General features: G+C 40.1%; 1 protein-coding gene across 3 annotated transcripts in view; it reads right to left on the reverse strand.

The window, feature by feature from the left end:
• The window catches only part of ccdc50a (coiled-coil domain containing 50a), a 72,624-nt gene that overhangs the window by 34,749 nt on the left and 11,281 nt on the right, over nt 1–26,594 (reverse strand). For all 3 annotated transcript variants that reach the window (XM_060941827.1, XM_060941826.1, XM_060941825.1), the window contains exon 2: nt 7,974–8,036. In XM_060941827.1, the coding sequence (XP_060797810.1) occupies nt 7,974–8,036 (63 nt within the window). The remainder of the gene's footprint in view (nt 1–7,973; nt 8,037–26,594) is intronic.

Consider the following 26,594-nt stretch of genomic DNA (forward strand, 5'->3'; position numbering starts at 1 on the left):
CACCAAACAAGAACAATGGTTTGATGTATCACCATCAAATTTAGTGCATCCCATTCAAAACAAGTGCTGATGGTCCCAGTGGCTTCTGATGTCCCTCCACCGCAAAAGGTAGGGGCCACAAAAGTGCTTAAAATCACTGCTTGCAGCTGTATTTGTCAACTTGAATTTAACTAAGATATTAAAACTAACAAGTACTGTTAATATGGGTTTGGTTTTATGGATCAGGAATTTAAAAAATTAATAAAGAAACATAATGAGACATTTGCATATAAAAAAAAAAAAAACCCACACACATGAAATGTGTCCATATATTTACTGCTTTGGCCCATTTTGACTGACTTTAAATGGAGTCCAGAAAAATATTGAATACTGTGCCAGAAATCAGGATAAAGCTGGGACTGGCGCTTAACAGCACGATGTGTTTGGAAAAATCACATCTGTAATATTGCAAAAGGGTGTTTTTTCAAGCTTCATAACATGTTCAAAGTCAGGAAATGCATAAAGGAAGAAGCTGTGAAGACAATGGTTCACTCCATGATTATATCAATGCTGGACTACAGCAACTGTATTTTCTATGGACTACCAGATTCTACATTAAACAGCTTATTTTCTGTTCAAAAGACTGCTGGAAAGTTGGTAACAGGGCCCAAGAAGTATGACCATATAACACCGGTCCTGCATGAGCTGCATTGGTTCTCTATCAGAAGATGAACTGAATACAAGATTTTACTTCTACTTTGTTTTGGTTAAAGTTTCAGTTTTGCATCTGGCTTCTTTTGGAACAAGCTACCAGATGATCTCTGATGTGAAACTAGAAAAATTTAAAAACATAACTATTTAAATCTTCAGATTACTATTTTATATATATATATATATATATATATATATATATATATATATATATATATATACACACACACACACACTAGTGCATCTCAAAAAATTAGAATTACATGAAAAAGTTCCTTTTTTTCATAATTTAATTCAAAAAGGTAAACTTTCATATAGTCTATATTCATTACATGTAAAGTGAAATATTTAAAGCCTTTTTTGTTTTAATTTTGATGATTATGGCTTATAGCTCATGAAAATCAGAAATCCAGTATCTCAAATTATTAGAATATTCCCTAAGATCAATAAAAAAAAAGGATTTACAATACAGAAATGTCCAACTTCTGAAAAGTATATTCATTTATACACTCAATACTTGGTTGGGGCTCCTTTACCATGAATTACTGTATCAATGCGGTGTGGCATGGAGGTGATCAGTCTGTGGCACTGCTGAGGTGTTATTGAAGCCCAGGTTGCTTTGATAGTGGCCTTCAGCGTATCTGTATTTTTGGGTCGGGTGTTTCTCATCTTCCTCTTGACAATACCCCATAGATTCTCTATGGGGTTCAGGTCAGGCAAGTTGGCTGGCCAATCAAACACAGTAATATCATGGTCAGCAAACCATTTGGTAGTAGCCCTGGCACTGTGGGTAGGTGCTAAGTCCTGCTGGAAAAGGAAATCAGCATCTCCAAAAAGCTCGTCAGCAGATGAAAGCATGAAGTGCTCTAAAATCTTCTGGTAGATGGCGGTGTTGACTTTGGACTTGATAAAATACAGTGGACCAACACCAGCAGATGACATGGCACCCCAAATCATCACAGACTGTGGAAACTTCACACTGGGCTTCAAACACCTTGGATTCTGTGCCTCTCCACTCTTCTTCCAGACTCTAGAACCGTGATTTCCAAATTAAATGCAAAATGTACTTTCATCTGAAAAAAGGACTTTGGACCACTGAGCAACAGTCCATTTCTTTCTCTCCTTAGCCCAGATAAGACACTTCTTGACAATCCTCTCAAGACTGCGGCCATCTCTGTTGCTTGTGCACCTTTTCCAGCCACCCTTTTCAGCAATGACCTTTTGTGGCTTACCCTTCTTGTGGAGGGCATCAGTGATCATCTTCTGGACAACAGTCAAGTCAGCAGTCTTCCCCATGATTATGGTTGTGTGTACTGAACTAGACTGAGAGATACACTGTGTTCATACTGTTTTACTCAAACTCGAAATGAAATATTCTAATATTTTGAGATGGGGTTTTTTTAATGTTTTTGTACTGTGTGCCATACTGATTAAAATTAAAATAGAAAAATGCTTGAAACATTTTAGTTTATGTGTAATGAGTCTATAATATATAACATTTTCACTTTCTTAAATAACTGATGGAAAATATTGAACTTTTTCACAATATTCATATATATATATATATATATATATATATATATATATATATATATATATATATATAGGGTTTTTCATTTTTATAATTAAGTATTTAGAGTACTATATATAATAATGTTTATTATTATTATTATTATTATTAATAATATTATTAAAAGTCAGAGAAGTTTAAAATAGTAAAAGATATGCAGAGTGATCGCAGACTCACTGGAGCTACAGAGAGGAGAAAAAGAAATGAATCAGATTTAGTGACCCAGAAAATTTACACGATTGTTAGAGAACTTTTTGTTCCTTAAGGTTATGGACACCAATACAAACATACAGTGCCCCCCCACACACACACACACACACAATTATTGGCACCCCTTGTTACGATTAGCAGAAAGGGTTAGAGGAAAGAAGAACAAAATCCACTTTGGTGAAATAGCTTCATCTCACACTGAGAAAAAAAAATTGAAAATTCGAAAACAAATGAGAAAAACAAAATCAATCCCTCATCAAGAAGTAATTATTTTCAACAAAAATACATGTGGCACGATTATTGTCATCCCTACATTTAATACTTCTGTACAGCCTTCCTTTGCCAGTTTAAAACAAACAAACAAACAAACAAACAAACAAACAAACAAACAAACAAACAAACAAACAAACACTTCTCCTATAACATTTTATAAAGTTGGTGATACAGAGTAGGGCATCTGAGACTGTCCCTCTTTATACAGTCTCTCCAGTCCAGATCATCCAGGGTCCTTGGCCCACTCTTGTGCTCTGTTCTCTTCAGCTCACCCCACAGGCTTTCAATGGGGTTCAGCTCAGGGGACTGAGATGGCCATGGCAGAAGTTTGATTCTGTGCTCAGTGAACCATTTTTGTGTTGATTTGGACACATGCTTCGGATCACTGTCCTGCTGGAGGATCCAATGATGAACCAGTTTTATTTTCCTGGCAGAGGAGCCAGATTCTGATTTAAAATGTCCTGGTATTTCCTGGAGTCAATGACGTCATGTACACTAACAAGGTTTCCAGGGCCTTTGGAGGAAAAACAGCCCCAAAAGGTCACAGAACTTCCACCATATTTTACAGTTGGGATCGGGTTCTTTTCATTATAGCCATCCTTCTTTTTCCACCAAACCCCACCTTGGAGTGTTTATTACCAAAAAACTCCATTTTTATTTCATCAGAGCATAGAACATGGTTCCAGTCAAAGTCGTAGTAGTGTTTCACAAACTTCAGGCGCTTATTATAAACTTGGGTCCTCTTTCATGCAAGTTTTTAACAGTTCCAGTTGGTGTCCACTTTTTATTCTTGCCCTAACAATAAAAATGGACATTTTCAGGTGAGTAGCTATTTTTTATTACTATTCCCTGATTTACGAAGGTCAACACACTTCTCCCTCATTTGGTTTGTGTATTCTCTTCTCTTTCCCTTCCTATGCTGATGGATGACTAAGGGAATTTGGCCTCTGTGTCACCTCATTTGTTCCCCAGTTAATCAAAGTTGTGGATTCCAGCTTGAAAGTTCCTACACACTCTAATCAACTCAAAAATACTGTACAATTTAAATATGAAAACATGCTTCAGTTACATTGTGTTGACTATAATTTCCAAGGGTGCCGATAATTCTGGCCCTTTTTTCATAATTTCTTGATGAGGGATTTGTTTTTCTCTTAATAAATCTTTCAATTAAAGGTGGGATTTTTCTCCTCATTTTTGTGGCTACTGCCTCATAGACGCGAAGCAATGCAGTAGCCACTTTGTCATCGTGTTGTAAGAATGAGTGTAACAATAGTGAAACTTCGTAACCAATCAGCACTTATCCTGATCAAGTTTGATTACCCGTCCTACTTCTTGATAAACTTCGGAACCAATCAGAACCAGAAACGAAATAAGAGAAACCTCGTTATAACTTCGTAGTATTGGAAGATAATTGGCAGATAAAAAGATAAATGAAATTCACCTCGTGGTTCACCAAGGCTACTGATTCGATATCAAGTAAGTGGTGTTTATTTTAAGAAAATGTACCTTTTGATTATTACAGCATTTGGTTGGTCCTTCTGAAAGGTCAAATGAAAGGTTTTGTAAGTTTTTTTGAGCTTTCTGGCAGATATTTACGCCAAGAATTCCAGCCATTCAACAAAAATTTGAGAAGGCAGTGAAGACAAAGTTGGAATCTTTTGAGCGATCCGCTCGGTTTGCGATTACAAAAGTCCCATGTGGGAATAAATCAGCTCCTTCGTAAAAACTAAAAGTATAATTGGTCAAACTTCTGCTGTTCACTTTCATTTTTTAATTTTATGTTTTTTGAGTCTTTACACTACACTTGTGAAACAAAATGTGCTCATTAGTACTAAATAATGCTTCTAAGACCATTCATGAACAAGTGCTTTCTTACTATTTTGAAAAGAGATCTAGTTCACAGCACTGTATTTTGAACAAAACACAGTCAACAAAATTGGTAACCAAAATACTCCAAGCTCTGATGCTGCTTACAGCTTGGTGATGCTTGCAAGAGGTGAGGCGAGTATAATTGAGAACATATATATATGTGATATTTGCTGTATGGACATGGGATCAGAAAACTATTTTATTTATAAGCAGTAGCCATATGTACCCAGAGGGTACCTACTTTTTCCCCCTAAAGTGAGACTTCACCAAAAGCTGGATTTTTTATGCCTCCACCACCGTAAGGTGCAGGAGGCATTATGTTTTCGGGTTGTCCGTCTGTCCGTGCGTCCCGCAACCCTGTGAACGAGATATCTCATAGGCTAACAAAAGGCATTTCACCAAACGTTCACCATTTGTGCGCTTCGGGACAAACATGAACTCATTAGATTTTGAGATCAAAAGGTCTAAGGTCAAGGTCACTGTGAGGTCAACTGTCTGTCCGAAAACCTTGTGAACACAATATCTCCAAGGCAAATGAACGGAATTTCACCAAACTTTCACCATTTGTGCATTTGGGGACAAAGATAAACTCATTAGATTTTCAGATCAAAAGGTCTAAGGTCAAGGTCACTGTGAGGTCAAATGTCTGTCCAAAAACCTTGTGAACACAATATCTCCAAGGCTAATACAAGTAATTTCACCAGGTTAAGATTACTGTGAGGTCAAATGTCCATCCCCAAATCACAACTTAATAAGGCGTGCAGTCTACCGGGCGGAGGCATCCCCATTGACGCCGTTGGCGTCGAGTTCTATCTAGTTTCTAACCCATTTTACTGATTTTTTTTTTTTTTTGGGGGGGAGGAAACCAACGACAATAATTGTGGAGGAAAATGTATTGGGGGGCATTATATCTAACACACACACTTTTTGTAGTTTTGGTATATATACAGTGGTGCTTGAAAGTTTGTGAACCCTTTAGAATTTTCTATATTTCTGCATAAATATGACCAAAAACATCATCAGATTTTCACACAAGTCCTAAAAGTAGATAAAGAGAACCCAGCTAAACAAATGAGACAAAAATATTATACTTGGTCATTTATTTATTGAGAGAAATGATCCAATATTACATATCTGTGAGTGGCAAAAGTATGTGAACATTTGCTTTCAGTATCTGGTGTGACTCCCTTGTGCAGCAATAACTGTAACTAAACGTTTCCGGCAACTGTTGATCAGTCCTGCACACCGGCTTGGAGGAATTTTAGCCCGTTCCTCCATACAGAACAGCTTCAACTCTGGGATGTTGGTGGGTTTCCTCACATGAACCGCTCGCTTCAGGCCCTTCCACAACATTTTGATTGGATTAAGGTCAGGACTTTGACTTGGCCATTCCAAAACATTAACTTTATTCTTCTTTAACCATTCTTTGGTCGAAGGACTTGTGCGCTTAGGGTCGTTGTCTTGCTGCATGACCCACCTTCTCTTGAGATTCAGTTCATGGACAGATGTCCTGACATTTTCCTTTAGAATTCGCTGGTATAATTCAGAATTCATTGTTCCATCAATGATGGCAAGCCATCCTGGCCCAGATGCATCAAAACAGGCCCAAACCATGATACTACCACCACCATGTTTCACAGATGGGATAAGGTTCTTATGCTGGAATGCAGTGTTTTCCTTTCTCCAAACATAACGCTTCTCATTTAAACCAAAAAGTTCAATTTTGGTCTCATCTGTCCACAAAACATTTTTCCAATAGCCTTCTGGCTTGTCCACATGTTCTTTAGCAAACTGCAGACGAGCAGCAATGTTCTTTTTGGAGAGCAGTGGCTTTCTCCTTGCAACCCTGCCATGCACAACATTGTTGTTCAGTGTTCTCCTGATGGTGGACTCATGAACATTAACATTAGCCAATGTAAGAGAGGCCTTAAGTTGCTTAGAAGTTACCCTGGGGTCCTTTGTGACCTCACTGACGATTACACACCTTGCTCTTGGAGTGATCTTTGTTGGTCGACCACTCCTGGGGAGGGTAACAATGGTCTTGAATTTCCTCCATTTGTACACAATCTGTCTGACTGTGGATTGGTGGAGTCCAAACTCTTTAGAGATGGTTTTGTAACCTTTTCCAGCCTGATAAGCATCAACATTGCTTTTTCTGAGGTCCTCAGAAATCTCCTTTGTTGGTGCCATGATATAGTTCCACAAACATGTGTTGTGAAGATCAGACTTTGATAGATCCCTGTTCTTTAAATAAAACAGGGTGCCCACTCACACCTGATTGTCATCCCATTGATTGAAAACACCTGACTCTAATTTCACCTTCAAATTAACTGCTAATCCTAGAGGTTCACATACTTTTGCCACTCAAAGATATGTAATATTGGATCATTTTCCTCAATAACTAAATGACCAACTATAATATTTTTGTCTCATTTGTTTAACTGGGTTCTCTTTATCTACTTTTAGGACTTGTGTGAAAATCTGATGATGTTTTAGGTCATATTTATGCAGAAATATAGAAAATTCTAAAGGGTTCACAAACTTTCAAGCACCACTGTCGTTTTGGAGACAGTCATGTTTTAATTTTATAATTCATCTCTTTTGGGAAAATGATCAAACTAATTGATGATTTATCTATCATTTATTTATAATTTCATCATTCACAAATTCATTCTATAATTATCAATTTTCTGTCCCTGGAGATGGGTCTTGCTCTACAGTACTAGCTTGCTAGCAGTTAACATGGTTTTACTAGTTGAGAGAAAAACTTGTTTTGAAGGTGGCAGTTATGCGTAACGCGCATTTCAGAGGTCCTTTATGAACTCGGGACTCTTCAGTTTTGGAATATGTTGCTTCCTCAAATTGAGCTAGAATGTGACATGGTCTTCATACACTATCAGGGTTTCTCAATCAGTAAGAGCAAGTAAAAGGCTCTTGTTAATCTCTTTGCTATGCTCCATATTTAGCTAGCTCACAAAGGTTTATTTAAATTGGGTGGGGGTGTGGCACATTTGAACACACCTTGAGCACTGTTGGCTGTCGTGTCAATCAGACAAGCAGTTCGACTCAATGTCACGCTGACTTCCTGTTTCAGAAGGATTGTGTCAATATGTGGAATCAAATAACAGCTTGAGGAAATTTCATGGGGACTTTAAGGCTCTTTTACAAAAGGTCATAATGTCCTTCTGAGAACAATGTAATGGAGTACTAATTTAGTAACACACATTTATAAAAATGTGAACCCTACTGAACTGGCTTGGCTACATTCAGACTCTTTAGTCACATGACTATACCACAGCTGCAAGTTATTCTTTATCGAATATTTTGATAACATTTCAATGTGAAATACCAGCATACTTACTTTCTTGTTCTTGAAGGTTGTGGGCCAGACAGTGATCCTCCAGCACAGCAAAATCACGACACACTATGTAAAAGTACACAACACACAAAAGGCTTGTTAAGGTGTGCCCAGATTTACTCTGCTTTAATGAGTCATGCTGCAGTAATTACACAATCACATTTTGGCCGACAGATCCATTTTAGGGCTTTAAAAAAAAAAAATCAAAAGTTTTATCAAGCTTCAGCAGGTTTGAAATTAATTACGTGCAAATCTGATTTGATGGATTGATGATTTAAAAAAAAATGCAGTGTGTAAAAAACAAGACAGAAAATTAATGGTGTATAAAATACCAGACGTGCATTCGTCTTTATTGTATGTTGAAGTGAACTGGTACAAGTAAGAGAATGGTTACTGGAGCTTTGTGCTTTTTCTGGCACTTTCCCCCCTACAGTAAAATCATCGAACAAGTGCAACAAGTAAAGTTAGACCATTTACTCCACCCTCCCAATTGAGCCCTGACAATCGCCAATCCTGTTATGCTAACCACTGCAACAATGAGACCTACAGCCATACTGAATCTGCTGCTCTACAAAAGCTTTATATTTTAATAGTTTAAGATGCTTTCAGATATGCAGCATGTTACCCATTTGATCTCTCTCACACACACACACACACACCAGGCATAGGGCAACCTGATGCCCTTTGTCTGGTTGGAGTCTCATCACATCGCTCCTGTGGAGGACGGCCCCATATGGACAGTTGAAAGTCACACCTGGAGGACGTTCTGGACACTTCCAGTAATGCTTTTATGGCTGAGGACTACAGTTGACTTGCTAACTTTAGGACTGCAGTTGTATGCAGTCCTAAAGTCTGTCACCACAGACTTGCTCATTGGAGATAGATTAGGGATAAAATTAGCTCATGTTTAAAGTCATTAAAATTCTGTAAAGCTGTTTTGCGACAATGTCTATTGTTAAAAGGGCTATACAAATAGACTTGACATGCACACACCTGCACTAGACAGTGAAACATTGCACAATGCACACAACACACATACAGTGGTCACAGGTACAAGGCAACGAAATGCAGATTGCATCTAACCAGAAGTGCAAGTAAATAACAGTGTAATATGCAAATATAAATGTACAGAAATTACAGGGTATGGAATGATATAATATAGATATTTGCAGTATATACAAAATGCGGTATGAATAAACAGTAGTGCAAATTGTAATCGTGCAGTGAAGGTCAGTTCAAGTCAATTCAGTTTGATCGGGGGGGGGGGGGGGGGGGGGGTTCAGCAGTGAGACAGCTGAAGGAAATGAAAAAAAAAAAAAAAAAACTGTTTCTGAACCTGGTGGTTTTGGCCAGAAGGCTCCTGTAGCGCCTCCCTGAGGGCAGGAGAGTGAACACTGTGTGCTGGGTGGCAGGAGTCTTTGTTGGTGTTTATGACTCTCCTGAGACATCGCTTCCTGTAGATGTCCTCAATAGCAGGAAGTGAGGCTCCCAAGACATGCTGGGCGATTTTCACCACCTTCTGCAGTGCCTTCCGATCCGAAACAGAGCAGTTCTCATATCAGACTGTAATACAGCTGGTTAGAATGCTCTTGATGGTACAGTGGTAGAAGTTCACCAGGATGTCTGAAGAGAAATGGTTTTCTTCAGAGTCCTCAAGAAAAAAAAGACGCTGGTGAGCCTTCTTGACTAGGTTGGAGCAGTTTGTTGTCCAGGTGAGGTCCTGCGAGATGTGGATCCCCAAGAATTTGAAGCTGGTTACACGCTCCACTACTGCACTGTTGATATATGTGTGTGTGTGTGTGTGTGTGTGTGTGTGTGTGTGAGCGTGTGTGTGTGTGTGTGTGTGAGCATTCCTCCTGAAGTCCATGATGAGCTCCTTGGTCTTATTGGTATTGAGCAGCAGGTTGTTCTCACTGCACCACACAGCCAGGCGGTCCACCTCCTCCCTGTAAGCTGAATCATTGTTGTCCTTGATGAGGTCTATCACTGTGGTGTCATCCGCAAACTTGATGATGTTAGTGTAATGTACAGGTCTGCAGTCATGAGTAAAGGGGGAGTAGAGGAACGGGCTCATCACACAGCCTTGTGGTACGCCAGTGTTTAGGATGAGGGTGGAGGAGCAGTGATGGTCTAAACCAGGGGTGTCAAACCTGATCCATAAAGGGCCTTGTGGCTGCAGGTTTTCATTCCAGCCATGAAGCAGCACACCTGACTTGGCTCATTCAATCAACTGAACTGTCTTCACACAGTCAAATACTTGCAGCCACACCCACCCTTGATTAAAGGGTGGGTGTGTCAGTTGATTGAATAAGCCAAATCAGGGTGCTGCTGCATGGCTGGAATGAAAACCTGCAGCCACAAGGCCCTTTATGGATCAGGTTTGACACCCCTGGTCTAAACAAACATGTTTGGGCCTGTTGGTTAGAAAATCCAACAACCAGTTGCAGGTGGGAGCACTGATGCCCAGATCTGAGAGTTTGGTGATGAGCTTAGAGGGGATGACCGTGTTAAATGCTGAACTGAAGTCTATGAACAGCATTCTGGCATATGTGTTGCCATTGTCCAGGTGCGAGAGGACCGAGCGCAGTGCTATGGAGACTGCATTTTCTGTGCTCCTGTTCTTGCGGTGGGCAAATTGGTGGGGGTCCAGGGTGGGGGGAAGACAGGATTTGAGATGTGCTAGGACCAACTGCTCTAAACACTTTGTAATGATAGGGGTGAGTGCTACTGGGCGGTAGTCGTTGAGACACGCTGGAGTGGAATGTTTTGGTACTGGCACAATGGTCTTGAAGCAGGTCGGAACAACAGCATGGGCCAAAGACATGTTGGATAAGTCCATCAGGATCCCCGCCAGCTCCCCAGCACATGCTCTGAGCACACATCCAGGGATGCCATCAGGGCCCGCAGCTTTGTGTGGATTGATCCTGCTCAGCAGTGCTTTGACATGAGTGGGGCAGAGTGTTAGGGGTTGGTGGTCTATAGTCAGCCTTGCCCTGGATGCAGGCTCCTGGTTGTCCTTCTCAAACCAAGCACAGAAATTGTTGAGCTCGTTGAGAAAGGAGATATCAGAGGATGGGAGGGAAGGGTTGTTGGACTTGTAGGTTACTGATGACCTGAATGCCTTGCCACATACATCGGGGGTTGTAGTTGGAGAAGTGCTCCTCAACCTTCTGTCTGTAGCAGTGCTTGTCCTTCTTGACGCCATGCTTCAGGTCAGCTCTGGTTGTACTGTAGGCTTGTACATCTCCTGATCTGAACGCAGTGTTGCGGGCTTTCAGCAGTAGATGGACATCTCTGTTCATCCAGGGTTTCTGATTTGGGTACAAGGTGATCAATTTCTGGGTGGTGACGCTGTCTATGGTGGTAGAGATGTAGTCCAGTACAGAGGAAGCATAACTCTCGATGTCTGTGTGGGAGTGACAGGTTGCTTGAATGGCAAACATGTAGTGTCACTCCCAATTCTTGTTGTTTGTTGCTGTCTTTTGTGACCAAATTTTCCTTATTTAGCTCTGTCCTTATTCTATTTTCTTCTTTTTTTTTTTTTAAACTTGGTCTACATTTATCTATATTTTACTCTGTACTTGAGCTGCTGCAACGCATGAATTTCCCTTCATACGGATCAATAAAGGAATATGTCTTCTTAAAATTAGACTTATGTTTTTATATTTTTGTGCTTGTTTTTTCCCCCCATTTTAAAAATCCTCATAAATGATCATTCATAACCAACAGGTAAATGAGCATTTCCACCATGTCCCCAGATGTATACTCGGGAACTGCAGCAATTTAAAAAAAAAAAACAGCCACCCTTTGGGGATTCTGTAGTAATGTGCCGTAAACAGTACTTATAGAGGAAAAAAACCCACCCCACAATTTACAGTAATAATTCATTTACAAAGCAGTTGTCTAATGGCCACGTGGCCAAATTTTCACTGGTAATCTGTTGCGCATGGCTTTTAAATGCATCTGAAATGTTGTGCAGTACAGGTGGGCACCTTGGGGGGGGGGGGGGGACGACAAAACACCAAACAGTGCATTTGATCACATTTTCATTATCAGCGCCATTAACATTATTTATAACATGTTAGATTTGACACGTCAGTGTTGGACTGTTTTTGGCACTGTTCTGGTGACAACTGGATGGAAAAAATTCCAGATTCATATGTTGATTGGCTCATCTCCCTTTTTTTTTTTGAGGAAAGAAAAGACTGCACATGTAGCATACAGTGTCTTGCAAAAGTATTCATCCCCCTTGGTGTTTGTCCTGTTTTGTTGCATTACAAACTAGAATTAAAATGGATTTTTGGTGGGTTAGCACCATTTGATTTACACAACATGCCTACCACTTTAAAAGGTGCAAATTGTTTTATTGTGACACAAAATAATTAAGATGAAAAAAAAACAGAAATCTGGAGTGTGGATAGGTATTCACCCCCTTTCGTATGAAACCCCTAAATAAGAGCTGGTCCAACCAATTCACTTCATAAGTCACATAATTAGTTAAGAGACACCTGCGTACAAAGTGTCACATGATCTGTCACATGATGTCCTGTCTCTCTCAGTTGTGCAGAATCAGCCACTTCCTGAACGTGCTTCTCTGGCTGATCAGCTCCTCATGTAGAGGGTGGGAAGGACAGTCTAAGATTGTTTGTTTTTATTTTGGACAGTGTCCTCTTCTCCAACACCACTGTCAGAGTCTCCAGTTCCACGCCTACAACATAGCCGGCCTTCCTGATGATCTTATTGAGGCTGTTAGTGTCCTTCACCCTCAAGCCACTGCCCCAGCAGAAGACAGCGTACAGGATGGCACTGGCCACCACAGACTCACAGAACATCCACAGCATTGTTCGGCAGATGTTGAAGGACCTCAGCCGTCTCAGAAAATAAAGACGGATCTGGCCCTTTTTGTATACCATGTCCACGTTTTTGGACCAGTCCAGTTTATTATCCAAGTACACCCCCAGGTACTTGTATTCCTCCACCATGTCCACACTGACCCCTTGGATGTTAACAGGGTTCACTGGAGCCCTGATTCTCTTCAGATCAACCACCAGTTCTCTCGTCTTCATCACGTTGAGCTGTAGGTGGTTCTTCCTGCTCCACATGACAAAGTTGTCCACCACTGTCCTGTACTTGCTCTCATCACCACCAGTAATACATCCAACCACTGCAGAGTCATCAGAAAATTTCTGGAGGTGGCAGGTCTCCGTGCAGTAGTTGAAATCAGTGGTGTAGAGTGTGAAAAGGAAAGAAGAAAGGACAGTCCCTTGTGGAGCCCCGGTGTTGCTGATCACTCTTAAACCACTCCAGTGTAGCTTTAGCAGTATGTTTAGGGTCGTTGTCCTGCTGGAACATGAATCTTCATCCCAAATCAACTTGTTCTGGAAGGACCCTGACTCTGCAACACCACTAAGCAAGCAACATGAAAACCAAGGAGCCTCCAAACAGGTCAGAGACAAAAAGTTGTGAAGAATTATAGATCAGGGTTAGGTCATAAAAAAATAGCCCAAACTTTGAATATCCCACGGAGCTCCATTAAATCCATTATAGCAAAATGGAAAGAATATGGCACCACTGCAAACCTGACAAAAGAAGGCCGCTCACCAAAACTCACAGACCAGGCAAGGAGGGCATTAATCAGAGATGCAACAAAGACACCAAAAATAACACTGAGGGAGCTGCAAAGATCCACAGTGGAGATGGGAGTATCTGTTCACAGGACCACTTTAAGCCATACACTCCACAGAGCAGGCCTTTATGGAAGAGTGGCCAGGAAGAAGAAGAAAAAAAAAACCTCATTGCTTTAGAAAACACGTTTGGAGTTTGCACAACATGTGACAGACTCCCCAAACACATGGAAGAAGATTCCATGTCAAATGAGACTAAAATTGATCTTTTTGGCCATCATGGGGAAGCGCCATGTGTGATGCAAACCCAATACCCTGAGAACACCATTCCTACAGTGAAGCATGGTGGTGGCAGCATCATGGTGTGGGAATGTTTTTCATCTGCAGGGACAGGAAAGCTGAATTGGATTGAATGAAAGATGGATGGCACTAAATACAGGGCAATTCTGGAGGAAAACCTGTTTAACTCAGCCAGAGGTTTGAGACTGGGATGAAGATTCATGTTCCAGCAGGACAACGACCCTAAACATACTGCTAAAGCTACACTGGAGTGGTTTAAGAGTGATCAGCAACACCGGGGCTCCACAAGGGACCGTCCTTTCTCCTTTCCTTTTCACTCTCTTCACCACTGATTTCAACTACTGCACGGAGACCTGCCACCTCCAGAAATTTTCTGATGACTCTGCAGTGGTTGGATGTATTACTGGTGGTGATGAGAGCAAGTACAGGACAGTGGTGGACAACTTTGTCATGTGGAGCAGGAAGAACCACCTACAGCTAACCGTGACGAAGACGAGAGAACTGGTGGTTGACCTGAAGAGAATCAGGGCTCCGGTGAACCCTGTTAACATCCAAGGGGTCAGTGTGGACATGGTGGAGGAATACAAGTACCTGGGGGTGTACTTGGATAATAAACTGGACTGGTCCAAAAACGTGGACATGGTATACAAAAAGGGCCAGATCCGTCTTTATTTTCTGAGACGGCTGAGGTCCTTCAACATCTGCCGAACAATGCTGTGGATGTTCTGTGAGTCTGTGGTGGCCAGTGCCATCCTGTACGCTGTCGTCCGCTGGGGCAGCGGCTTGAGGGTGAAGGACACTAACAGCCTCAATAAGATCATCAGGAAGGCCGGCTATGTTGTAGGCGTGGAACTGGAGACTCTGACAGTGGTGTTGGAGAAGAGGACACTGTCCAAAATAAAAACAAACAAACAATCTTAGACTGTCCTTCCCACCCTCTACATGAGGAGCTGATCAGCCAGAGAAGCACGTTCAGTAAGTGGCTGATTCTGCACAACTGAGAGACACAGGACATCATTCCTACCTGTTGCAGTCAAGCTGTACAATGCCACTGTATAACTGTGGTACACTGTCTTACCATGTATCCTTAACTCAGGTGCAATATATGTATATAGGAATCATTGTATATAAAATCACTTCATTTTGCTTTTACTTAAGTTATTGAACTTATTTAAATTGATTTTATTTATTCTTTTTTCAGACGATTTTATCTTCTATTTTTAAATGTTTACTTCTTCTCTGATTCAAGAGCTTGGTAGCAAATTTGAATTTCCCTCCAGGGATTAATAAAGTAACTCTGATTCATAGGGAAACATTTAAATGTCTTGGAATGGCCTAATCAAAGCCCAGACCTCAATCCAATTGAGAATCTGTGGTATAACTTGAAGATTGCTGTGCACCAATACAACCCATCTAACTTGAAGGAGTTGGAGCAGTTTTGCCTCGAGGAATGGGCAAAAATCCCAGTGGCTAGATGTGCTAAGCTAATAGAGACATACCCCAAGAGACTTGCAGCTGTAATTGCAGCAAAAGGTGGCTCTACAAAGTATTGACTTGGGGAGGGGTTGAATAACTATGCACGCTCCAGATTTCTGTTTTTTCATCTTAAATTATTGTTTGTGTCACAATAAAACAACAATTTGCACCTTTAAAGTGGTAGGGATGTGTAAATCAAAATGGTGCTAACCCTCCAAAAATCCATTTTAATTCCAGCTTGTAATGCAACGAAACAGGACAAACACCAAGGGGGATGAATACTTTTGCAAGACACTGTATTTCTGAATGATAACTCATACTAGCATGTTCTGGTGCTACATTGTGGAGTTCTGCAAAATTATTTTAAAAATTATGAAAAAGATTGGCAGGTTTGGTAATGTAATATAATAGGAGTGTCACAGGATATTGCTGCAGTGTAATATTGTGCAGCAGCAATGAATTACATTTTTATATAATAATAATAATAATAATAATAATAATAATGTTAAATTTATATAGCGCCTTTCAAGAAACCCAAGGACGCTTTACAATTATAGACAAAGGAAAAAATAAATAAATAAAAATAATAATAAATAATAATAATAAAAAAAAATAATAAAAAAAAATAACTACATAAATAAAAAGTCCACCGAGTAGGGGTCAGGATGTAATTCCCGTGGTGTAGCAGCCACAGTCCCACCAAAAGGCGCACGAAAACGAGTCCCACATCTCCAGCACCGCCGCAGTGATGCCGTCAACAACATCGCTCGAACACCACGCCATGGATCCACAAAGCGAGCAGAGAAGCTCCGCCACGCAGAGCGCTGGTGTGTCCCAAACCGACTGCACAGCCGCTGCGACGCCACTGAGCAACATCGCTTGGAACATCACGCCAAGCGTTAAAGCACAGAGCGTTGGACAACCATGATGTAAAATGAGCAACGAGCTCACTGCAGTCCATAGCTGAGAGCACAGGCATCACCCACGGCGAACCAAGGCCTGGAGGGAACGGATGCCCAAAACTGGGTCTGGAGCTACACCACAACCGGCGGACAAAACACTCAAACAAACATCAAACTACACACACAGAAAAAAATAAATTAAAAAATGAAAATAGAAAAAGAAAGAAAATAAAAATAAAATAAAAAAAGCTCTGGTGAGAAGCGGCAGCCAGAACGCGCACGACATTCTCTCAACCGGAAACGGAAAAAAAAATTTTGACAAGCCTAAACAGAATCCTGATGCATTTACCTCCTCAGTGTGTTTCTTCATGCAGGTGAGAACATAGCAAATGGTGCTCAAGTGTGGACCAAAACAATACAGAGAGAAAGCAGTTCAACCCTGAACTGACTTGACTCCAGAAAGTGAACTAAATGTGTGGTGTAGGGGGGGATTTATTTGTAGATGTGAGCTGCTAAATTAAGCCACAGGACAGCGGTAGCTCTGCAGAATTACAACATGCTCTAGATATCTGGATCACAGAAAATCTAAAGACTGAATAAACAAAATACAAAAAACATATTAAACAAGATCAACTGTGAGCTACTGCTCACTTAAGTATCTCCCCGCTTTCGCTGATATCAGAATGCAAGCAATCGCAGGAATAGGACACTTATTATGAATGTTGACTTCAACAAATAATTAACCCTGAAACAAGTAAGTAAAGAGCAGTGTTCTCTCCAGGGATTTCAAATAGCATCCTGGTAAACTGTCATTTTGAAACAGCATTTTGCTTCTTGAAACAGTGTCAAAATACATTCAGTCGGTAAACAGGAAGTCGGTGTGGGACATACCTAAAAACGGTATAGACAGTATATCAAGCAGTTGTGATTTATAGTTGCTAAGATAAAAGTGTTAGGAAAATTTTGTAAAATACATTCAGTTGGTAAACAGGAAGATGATGTGCGACAGACCTGAAAATGGTATACACAGTATAGAATCCCAAGCTGAAGTTTGGTACCAAGTGGCTATGTGGTTGCTGAGAAAAAGGGCATTTCGGATAGACGGAGATACAGATGGACAGAGGTAAATCACTATACACCCCCTCCTTCGGAGCGGGTGTATAACTATCATTTTTTAATGCTTGCTCTCCATGCACAGCTCATTTTTGTGATTTCTACTTGCTGCACTTTCCATTGCAGCATCTTGACCAATGAACAAAAGGGTTTTATAAAGAAGGTTTCAGCCTTACAGGCCTCTCAACCATTTGCTTGTTTTTTCGTTAGTTCAGTTTGAAACCAAAGCAGATCCAATAATATACAAACCAAACATAAAGCCTGGTGGACTCCTCACATCACCCCGAGACTCCAACATTTCAATTTTGTGTACTAGGTTTGAATTGGGTCTTAGTTTCAATAAATAAAACTCAATACCAGTGATGTTGATGGTGATGCTTCCATCACCAACAGGCCTATTCCTTCTGGTTACTTGTTAATTTGGACACATCAAATACCATGAAATATACTTTAAACAGGACGGCAGCTATGAAAGAAAAATAATTTCATACAAATGGCCCTACTCTGAACTTGGCCCTGTTTGGACCAATTTGAAAATCTACAGTGGTGCTTGAAAGTTTGTGAACCCTTTAGAATTTTCTACATTTCTGCATAAATATGACCTAAAACATCATCAGATTTTCACACAAGTCCTAAAAGTAGATAAAGAGAACCCAGTTAAACAAATGAGACAAAAATATTATACTTGGTCATTTATTTATTGAGGAAAATGATCCAATATTACATATCTGTGAATGGCAAAAGTATGTGAACCTCTAGGATTAGCAGTTAATTTGAAGGTGAAATTAGAGTCCAGTGTTTTCAATCAATGGGATGACAATCAGGTGTGAGTGGGCACCCTGTTTTATTTAAAGAACAGGGATCTATCAAAGTCTGATCTTCACAACACATGTTTGTGGAAGTGCATCATGGCACGGACAAAAGAGATTTCTGAGGACCTCAGAAAAAGCGTTGCTGATGCTCATCAGGCTGGAAAAGGTTACAAAACCATCTCTAAAGAGTTTGAACTCCACCAATCCACAGTCAGACAGATTGTGTACAAATGGAGGAAATTCAAGACCATTGTTACCCTCCGTAGTAGTGGTCGACCAACAAAGATCAATCCAAGGGCAAGGCGTGTAATAATCGGCAAGGTCACAAAGGACCCCAGGGTAACTTTTAAGAAACTGAAGGCCTCTCTCACATTGGCTAATGTTAATTAGCATGAGTCCACCATCAGGAGAACACTGAACAACAATGTTGTGCATGGCAGGGTTGCAAGGAGAAAGCCACTGCTCTCCAAAAAGAACATTGCTGCTCATCTGCAGTTTGCTAAAGATCACGTGGACAAGCCAGAAGGCTATTGGAAAAATGTTTTGTGGACGGATGAGAACAAAATAGAACTTTTTGGTTTAAATGAGAAGCGTTATGTTTGGAGAAAGGAAAACACTGCATTCCAGCATAAGAACCTTTTCCCATCTGTGAAATATGGTGGTGGTAGTATCATGGTTTGGGTCTGTTTTGCTGTATCTGGGCCAGGACGGCTTGTCATCATTGAGGGAACAATGAACTCTGAATTATACCAGCGAATTCTAAAGGAAAATGTCAGGACATCTGTCCATGAACTGAATCTCAAGAGAAGGTGGGTCATGCAGCAAGACAACAACCCTAAGCACACAAGTCGTTCTACCAAAAAATGGTTAAAGAAGAATAAAGTTAATGTTTTGGAATGGCCAAGTCAAAGTCCTAACCTTAATCCAATCGAAATGTTGTGGAAGGACCTGAAGTGAACAGTTCATGTGAGGAAACCCACCAACATCCCAGAGTTGAAGCTGTTCTGTACAGAGGAATGGGCTAAAATTCCTCCAAGCCGGTGTGCAGGACTGATCAACAGTTACCGCAAACGTTTAGTTGCAGTTATTGCTGCACAAGGGGGTCACACCAGATACTGAAAGCAAAGGTTCACATACTTTTGCTGCTTACAGATATGTAATATTGGATAATTTTCCTCAATAAATAAATGACCAAGTATAATATTTTCGTCTCATTTGTTTAACTGGGTTCTCTTTATCTACTTTTAGGACTTGTGTGAAAATCTGATGTTTTAGGTCATATTTATGCAGAAATATAGAAAATTCTAAAGGGTTCACAAACTTTCAAGCACCACTGTAGCACATCAAAAGCTATTTTTCACTTTGCAGAGTCTTCTAAAAAGGAGAATGTCCAATCATAAAAAGTATCACATTAAAAAAGGTTAACACAGTTTGTTCCTCTGGGAAAACCCTGAAAGGTTTTGTGTAGAACCATAAATTATGAGATGTCCTTTTCAACAAGAACTACTCTTTTAGAAAACTAGAACCCCTGACAAATATGATCCCAAGCTACTCTATTTTCAAAGATGCCATTTAGCTAAGCATTATGTCTGAATCATGATTTAATGCTACCAATGTTTTTAGGCACAGGAAGCTACAGCTGGGTGGAAGGTTCACTTGCTAAAGATAAAACTAAAAGCACAATATCAAACAGGAACTGAAATGGGACAGAGAAAAAAAAAGGGCAAAGCATTACCAGGGGAAAATATGCAGTGTGATTTTTTTTTTTTATCAGTACACACATCAGGCAGTTACTGATTGCAAAAGATATATAACGAAGTACCAAACATGACAAAGAGGACGGTATGAAAAGCCACACTTCCTGTACAAATAAATATCACCAAATTAAGGCATTGCATTTGAATTTTGTACTTCAACTTCATGCACTTTCAGACTACACTTCATGGATTAATGCAGAGGTTCACATACTAGAGGTCGCCTGATTTGCAAACGGGGTTGTCAGAGAAAATTTCCTCTTTTGTATCATTCAATTATTTTACAAATTATTGTTAGAAATAGCAAAGATTTTGTGCGCTAATATTTTGAAATATGTTACTGGGAGTCACATTCAGACAAGCCACTTTTAAATTAATACATTTTAGTTTAGTCTTTTTGACATTGGACTAACATAGTCCAGCAAGAAAAATGGACAAAATTTCCCTATCTACCTCTGCTCAACAACATGGCATGAGGTCTCAAATCATATACAGTAAAGTGTTTTCTTGTTACAGTTAGTGACTGAATTTTGAAAACCTCCCATGTTGCCTTCAAACCTACTGAAAGGTCTGTCGAGTACCAGTCTTGTGGATTTTCCAGATGAGTAAATACTTCTGAATGTAAGGTTTGAGTTTACAATTTACTCATTACAACAATCTCGACGACAGCAAAAAGTTTTAACAGATGAAGCTCGTCAGCGTGTTGAACATCGCTGTGCGTGAAACATTTTATACTTTGACTTAGAAGCCTGACAGGCTGCTGCTTCTGTATAAGCACACAAACTCCTGTGTCATGTATAAACCAGGCTGTTTCGTGTTGTTCCTAGTATCCTTAGGAATCCGTAGTATCCAGTACTGTCAGGAGTATCCGTATTGATATAATAAAATATTCAAAATGCTACAGTTGTCCTATTATAAATCTGGTAATTAAAAAAAACGCACGGACCAACCTTAAGCTGGTAAATAATTTTGTTTCTTTACCAAATTCTAACAGAAAACGAGAGCGCCCGAAAGGGAAAACCGAGGCGAGCCGCCATTTAGAATCCTCATTCGTGGCTGTAATGCAAATTGCTTCTATGGAAGTGTAATGCAAGTGCACTTCCATAGCAGGAAAAAAAAACCCCACTACATTTTGCCGCCTATGTAGTCCCCTATTTATACAAAATTGAGTCATTCAGGATTCAGCCAGGCCCTCGCCAGCCACGGGGCTCGAACCTGGACCTTCTTGCTGTGAGGCGACAGCACTAACCACTACACCACCGTGCGGAGTTTGCATGTTCTCCCTGTGTCCACGTGGGTTTCCTCCGGGTGCTCTGGTTTCCCCCACAGTCCAAAGACATGCAGGTTAGGTTAACTGGTGACTCTAAATTGACCGTAGGTGTGAATGTGAGTGTGAATGGTTGTCTGTGTCTATGTGTCAGCCCTGTGATGACCTGGCGACTTGTCCAGGGTGTACCCCGCCTTTCGCCCGTAGTCAGCTGGGATAGGCTCCAGCTTTCCTGCAACCCTGTAGAAGGATAAAGCGGCTAGAGATAATGAGAATGAATGAGAGGATTCAGCCATGTTTTTGCTCAGCGTTAGCAAGTTACAGGTTTTTAGCTTTCTCCTGAAATGTTTTCTTTTATTTTGTCTTCCACAGGGTAGTAAAATTCACTTTCGCTGTGAACACTGTCGTTATCGCTAGCTAGAGCTGGGCGATAAATCGATTTTATCGATTAATTCGAATTTCCAGTTAAGGACGATGTGTTTTTATGAAAATCGGTTTTCTCTCAGTTTTAACTTCCACCACCGACGCTCCCCTCTGCGCATGTGCACAACGGATTGGGCAGCAGGGACGGATCGGGCACTGACACTATAGCCCTCCTCCCACGCGCTTGCCATACACAGACACACACAAACAACATGGCAGCGATTGGGGGAAAGCCGCAACTTGTGCCCAAGAAAGGAGTAACTTCCTCCGTGATCTGGAATTGGTTCGGTTTTGCGGAGTCGGACGCAGATCAAACAAGTCCTCGTTGTAAGGCGTGTTTGAAAACAGTTGCTTCCAAAGGAAGCAGCACGACGAATTTATTCCAACACCTTAAACAGAAGCATGCAGCGGAATGGGAGAAGGCTGCTCCCAGCGGAATGAAAACAGCCACAGCACTAGCACACCATCCAAAGTAAAGCAAGCAACTATCCCTGACACATTTTCGAACTGTGTGCCTTATGATAAGAATGGGGCATGGTGAAAGGCAATCACAGATGCTATTGCGATGTTTATTGCAAAAGACATGGTGCCCATACATACGGTGGAAAAGTTGGGATTTTTTTTCCCCTATTTTGTCAGTTTTATCGAAAAGGACACAATTTTATTTATTATTTATTTATTTAAGTTTGAGGGTGCATTGTGCCAGTTTGAAACTAAGCTATGTTGGAGAAAGCTTTCTAAAAGTTACTGTATGTTCTCACTGTTTACAATGGCATGGTCTGCCATCTCATCTACTAGCTTGTTTTTTGGATTCTTTTTGGTTTCTGGTTGCACTTTAACCCCAAAGGGGAAATTTAAGTGAAAACAAAATAAAAGGTAAAACTTGTTTTGAACCATTTCTTTGTCATCTGTAGTTTGATTTTTCGTAGGGGGGAAAAATCAATTAAAATAAAAAATCTGATTTTTTGGGAAAAAAAATCGAATATTTTTTTAGGCCATATCGCCCAGCTCTATCGCTATCCATGATGTAAAATTAATGCTATTTTGAATCCTCATTCACGGCTATAATGCAAATGGCTTCCTCCTCGGTATGCAAGTGCACTTCCATGACAGGGAAAAAAAAAAAAACTACATTTTGCCAGCTATGTAGTCCCCTATTATACAAATAGGAGTCATTCAGGATTCAGCCATGTTTTTGCTCGGCATTAGCAAGTTACAGGTTTTTAGCTTTTTCCTGAAATGTTTTATTTTATTTCTTCTTCCTCAGGGTAGTAAAACTCGCTTTCGCTGTGAAGACCATCGTTCTCACTATCCATGATGTAAAATTAATGCTATTCTCCCGAGAAATGCGAAAATAAATGTTGACAAAAAATGCTTCTATGTTTGTTGTTGTTGTTGTGAATGAGCGAGTTGCCAGAGGTCCGTAACTGGGGTCCGTACCGTAGGATACGGACCTGCTCGCCAGCCAATCAGAGCATAGGATTTGATGGAAACCGGACCACGAAAAAAATAAAACATCATTTAATTCTATCCAAATGTCCTGTGTGTGTGTGCCACCACCGATGTCATTTCAAATGAGGTCATTGGCCCAAGTTTTTAAATTCACCGTCACGGCGCAAGACGGTTATGGAAAAACTCAACAACTTCACTGAAGTTAGCATTTTGTATTGGAAGACCAACTAGAAATTCATCTTGTTCAAAATCTATGGCTGTTACTCTTTCATGAGAATAGTTATTTGTTTACTGATCTCTCCACATTTGGGCACCTTTCTCGCCAAACTTGGAAAGAACCTGGACAAGGTTGGCTAGTCCTGTCGTCTTTTCATTTTGAACTGTAGCGAATTGGAAGCGAGCTTTCTGGCACCCCAACATTGCCGCAACGAGCAGCCAATCAGCATCAAGCATCATACAGTGTAGCTGATGTGATTGAAGGTCAAGGCCATAAAGCTGCCGCGAGTACACAAAACACAGTAAAAAGTATGAAAAAAGAGTGCAAAAATAACTACTGATAACCCTAGGAAAGAAAAGGCCTTGAAAAATAAAATCTACTAGCATTGTTGGTTGAGGAACTTTGAAAGGTAACCGGTACTAGGCTGATCATAGACGGATTTTGCACCGGCCCTTAATGAAACCCGTGTACACATCTCTGATTTGCATCAAATGCGGCAGAGAGGTGTTAATTTATTCAGATTTATATCAGTCTTAACAAGATCAACTGTGAGCTACTGCTCACTTACATATACCCTGCCCTTGCTTATATCAGAATGCAAGCAATCAAAGGAATAGGACACTTCTTATGAATGTTGACGTCAACAAATAAGTGTTGCCAGGCAAAACAAACCTCACCCGGTAGCACTTATGGTTATCTGATGCTATGTCTATACCGTAAATACTCTATGAGGCAGTTGACACAAAAATCAAGCGCAATCCAAAAATGAACAATTTAAAAATCACAGAAGTAAAATATAGTAAGTGTCCGTACTTTATATTATTCTACTTTTACCTCTTACAGTTTTCAAAACTGAAACTTCCAAACCGAGGCTGATGTACACACACTGTCGCCATGACTGAAACACGTATTTCCTGGAAATGGCCCGGCGCTAGAGCTCAGTGGAACGCACTTTCCCTCTGTAATAAGCATAAACATGTCTGAAAGCGATTTCTTTAGTCTAGTCCATTTATTTCAAATGGTGAACCAAATTGTATACACTCACTGGCCATTTTAATCAGAACACATGTATGCGCATGTGCAGTGCGCAATCGTTACACTCTTACATTCTTACAGCATGAGGGCATAGTGGCTAGCGCCTCTATATGAGGCAGTAGCCGCAACACAAACGATTTTGACCTTTTTGGTGACTTTGATCGGATGACTCTCAAAAGGTTCTATTTGAGACCAATGCCCATCTATCCTGAAAGTTTCATGAAGATTGATACAGCTGTTTTCCCGTAACATTGTTAACAAAAAAACCTGCCCGAAAACAAAACCTCACCCCGCTTACTCCATAGCAGGCGAGGAATTAACCCTGAAACAAGTAAGTAAAGAGCAGTGCTCTCCCCAGGGATTTCAAATAGCATCCTGGTAAACTGTCATTTTGAAATAGCATTTTGCTTCTTGAAATCGCATAAAAATCCACCGTATGTGTTTCATAAATACATTCAGTCGGTAAACAGGAAGTCGATGTGGGAGAGACCTGAAAACAGCATACATGGCAAAGAACCCCAAGCTGAAGCTTGGTACCAAGTAGCTATGATTTGTGGTTGCTGAGAAAAAGGGTTTTTCCGAACGGACGGACATACGGACAGAAGTAAATAAACCAGTATACCCGCCCCCTCCTTCGGAGCGGGGCTATAATAATAATAATAATAATAATAATAATAATAATAATAATAATGTGTCAATGCTGGTTTCTACAGCCCAACACTTCAAACCTCACTTGCACTATACAAATATATAAGAAGAGTAGAGAAGGTGTTAAGGTTTAAGGAGGGTCGAGGAGGCATGTTAATCAGTTATGCTGACATTTTCTCTGTTCTTGTTGCTTCATGTTGAGCAGGAGAGTGTCGGTCAAACAGGAAATTTAAAAAAAAAATGGTAAAATATTTTAAAATAAAAAAAACAGTAAATAGAAATCACTTTCTGCTGATCATCGTCATTAATGTTATTTGTAAAGTGGAATATTTAACGATCCGTTGTAGACCTATTTAATCTTTATGGGTCAAAATTATCCTTTTTTTTTTTTGCTTGTAGTGTTGTCTAGTAATCAAATAAAATTTGTAATCAAGTCAATTAATGATAAAGACTGTCCAGTCCATAAATAGCTGGACATTGTCGAAGTTATTGTTCCTGTGTCTGTGTGTGGAAGTAAAACTGACTCATCACTGTGAAGGGAATTTAGGAATTACCCCAAAGTGACAGAAAGTTCAGTGCAATCTGGCCCTGGAGCTTTCCCAGAACAGAGGAACTTTCTGACCACGGTCTGGAAGCAGAAATCAGGAAAGGAAACACAAGTCATTGTTTAAAAATATACCAAAAGAGCAGACTTTTTTTTCTCTCAAATAAAATGGAAGATGAGCAAATTGACATGTGAATCTGTAAACTGTTTTGAACGGACACTTTGTCTAAGCCCCGCCCCCTTTCCCCCAATGTTCAGTTAATAGAGAATGTTGTCAGTCAGTGTGTACTTGGTTTGCTAACATTCGATGAGTATTAATATTATTTATATGATATAACATTTATCAATTTAACACACTATATACATTTATTACTGATGAAACATTTCAGCAAAAAGTGGCTGCGTTTTCATGACTGCCACAGTTCTCGACCGCACAGCTGATATTATTCAAACACACTCCTCGACGGTCCTTAAAAAGGAAATGGTGAAAATCTCCCTGTCTTTTTAGGCTTGTGATTCTTGACGATCAAATCATTTATCACGATGTTTTAAAACAGAATATTGTGACAAGAGTCAACGTCGCAAGCAAGTCTACTAGCCATGTTTAATTCTGTTGCATTCTAAAACACAGCTTTTGCTTTGTTATATGAATCTTTTTTTTCTTTAAATAAATAGTGTTGAATGCTTTTATCAAGTGAAATTTGAAACTTAAGGCACATATCCATATTCAGGCCACACTTATTTCTGCTGTATCAAAATCAAGTCAAATTTGTTTTTTGTCTAATCGCTACACCTCTAGTATTTATATTGAACGTGTACCTCATGCAGTCACTCTGTGACTATGTTGATCTCTAAATTGAGTCTCACTGCCCCCTTCGACAGCAAATATCACATTCCATAAACATTAAAATAGAGGATAATTATTTCTAATTGCAGGACTCGAAATGACCAGAAGCCCTTGTCAAAATCTGTTTTATGTAAATGTTCCATTATTCAACTAGCACAGAAATTATATTATAACTTTTACCCCATAAATGTATGGGATTCCACAGTCTGG

This window comes from Neoarius graeffei, chromosome 15 (genome assembly GCF_027579695.1).
Source record: "Neoarius graeffei isolate fNeoGra1 chromosome 15, fNeoGra1.pri, whole genome shotgun sequence".
NCBI lineage: Eukaryota > Metazoa > Chordata > Actinopteri > Siluriformes > Ariidae > Neoarius > Neoarius graeffei.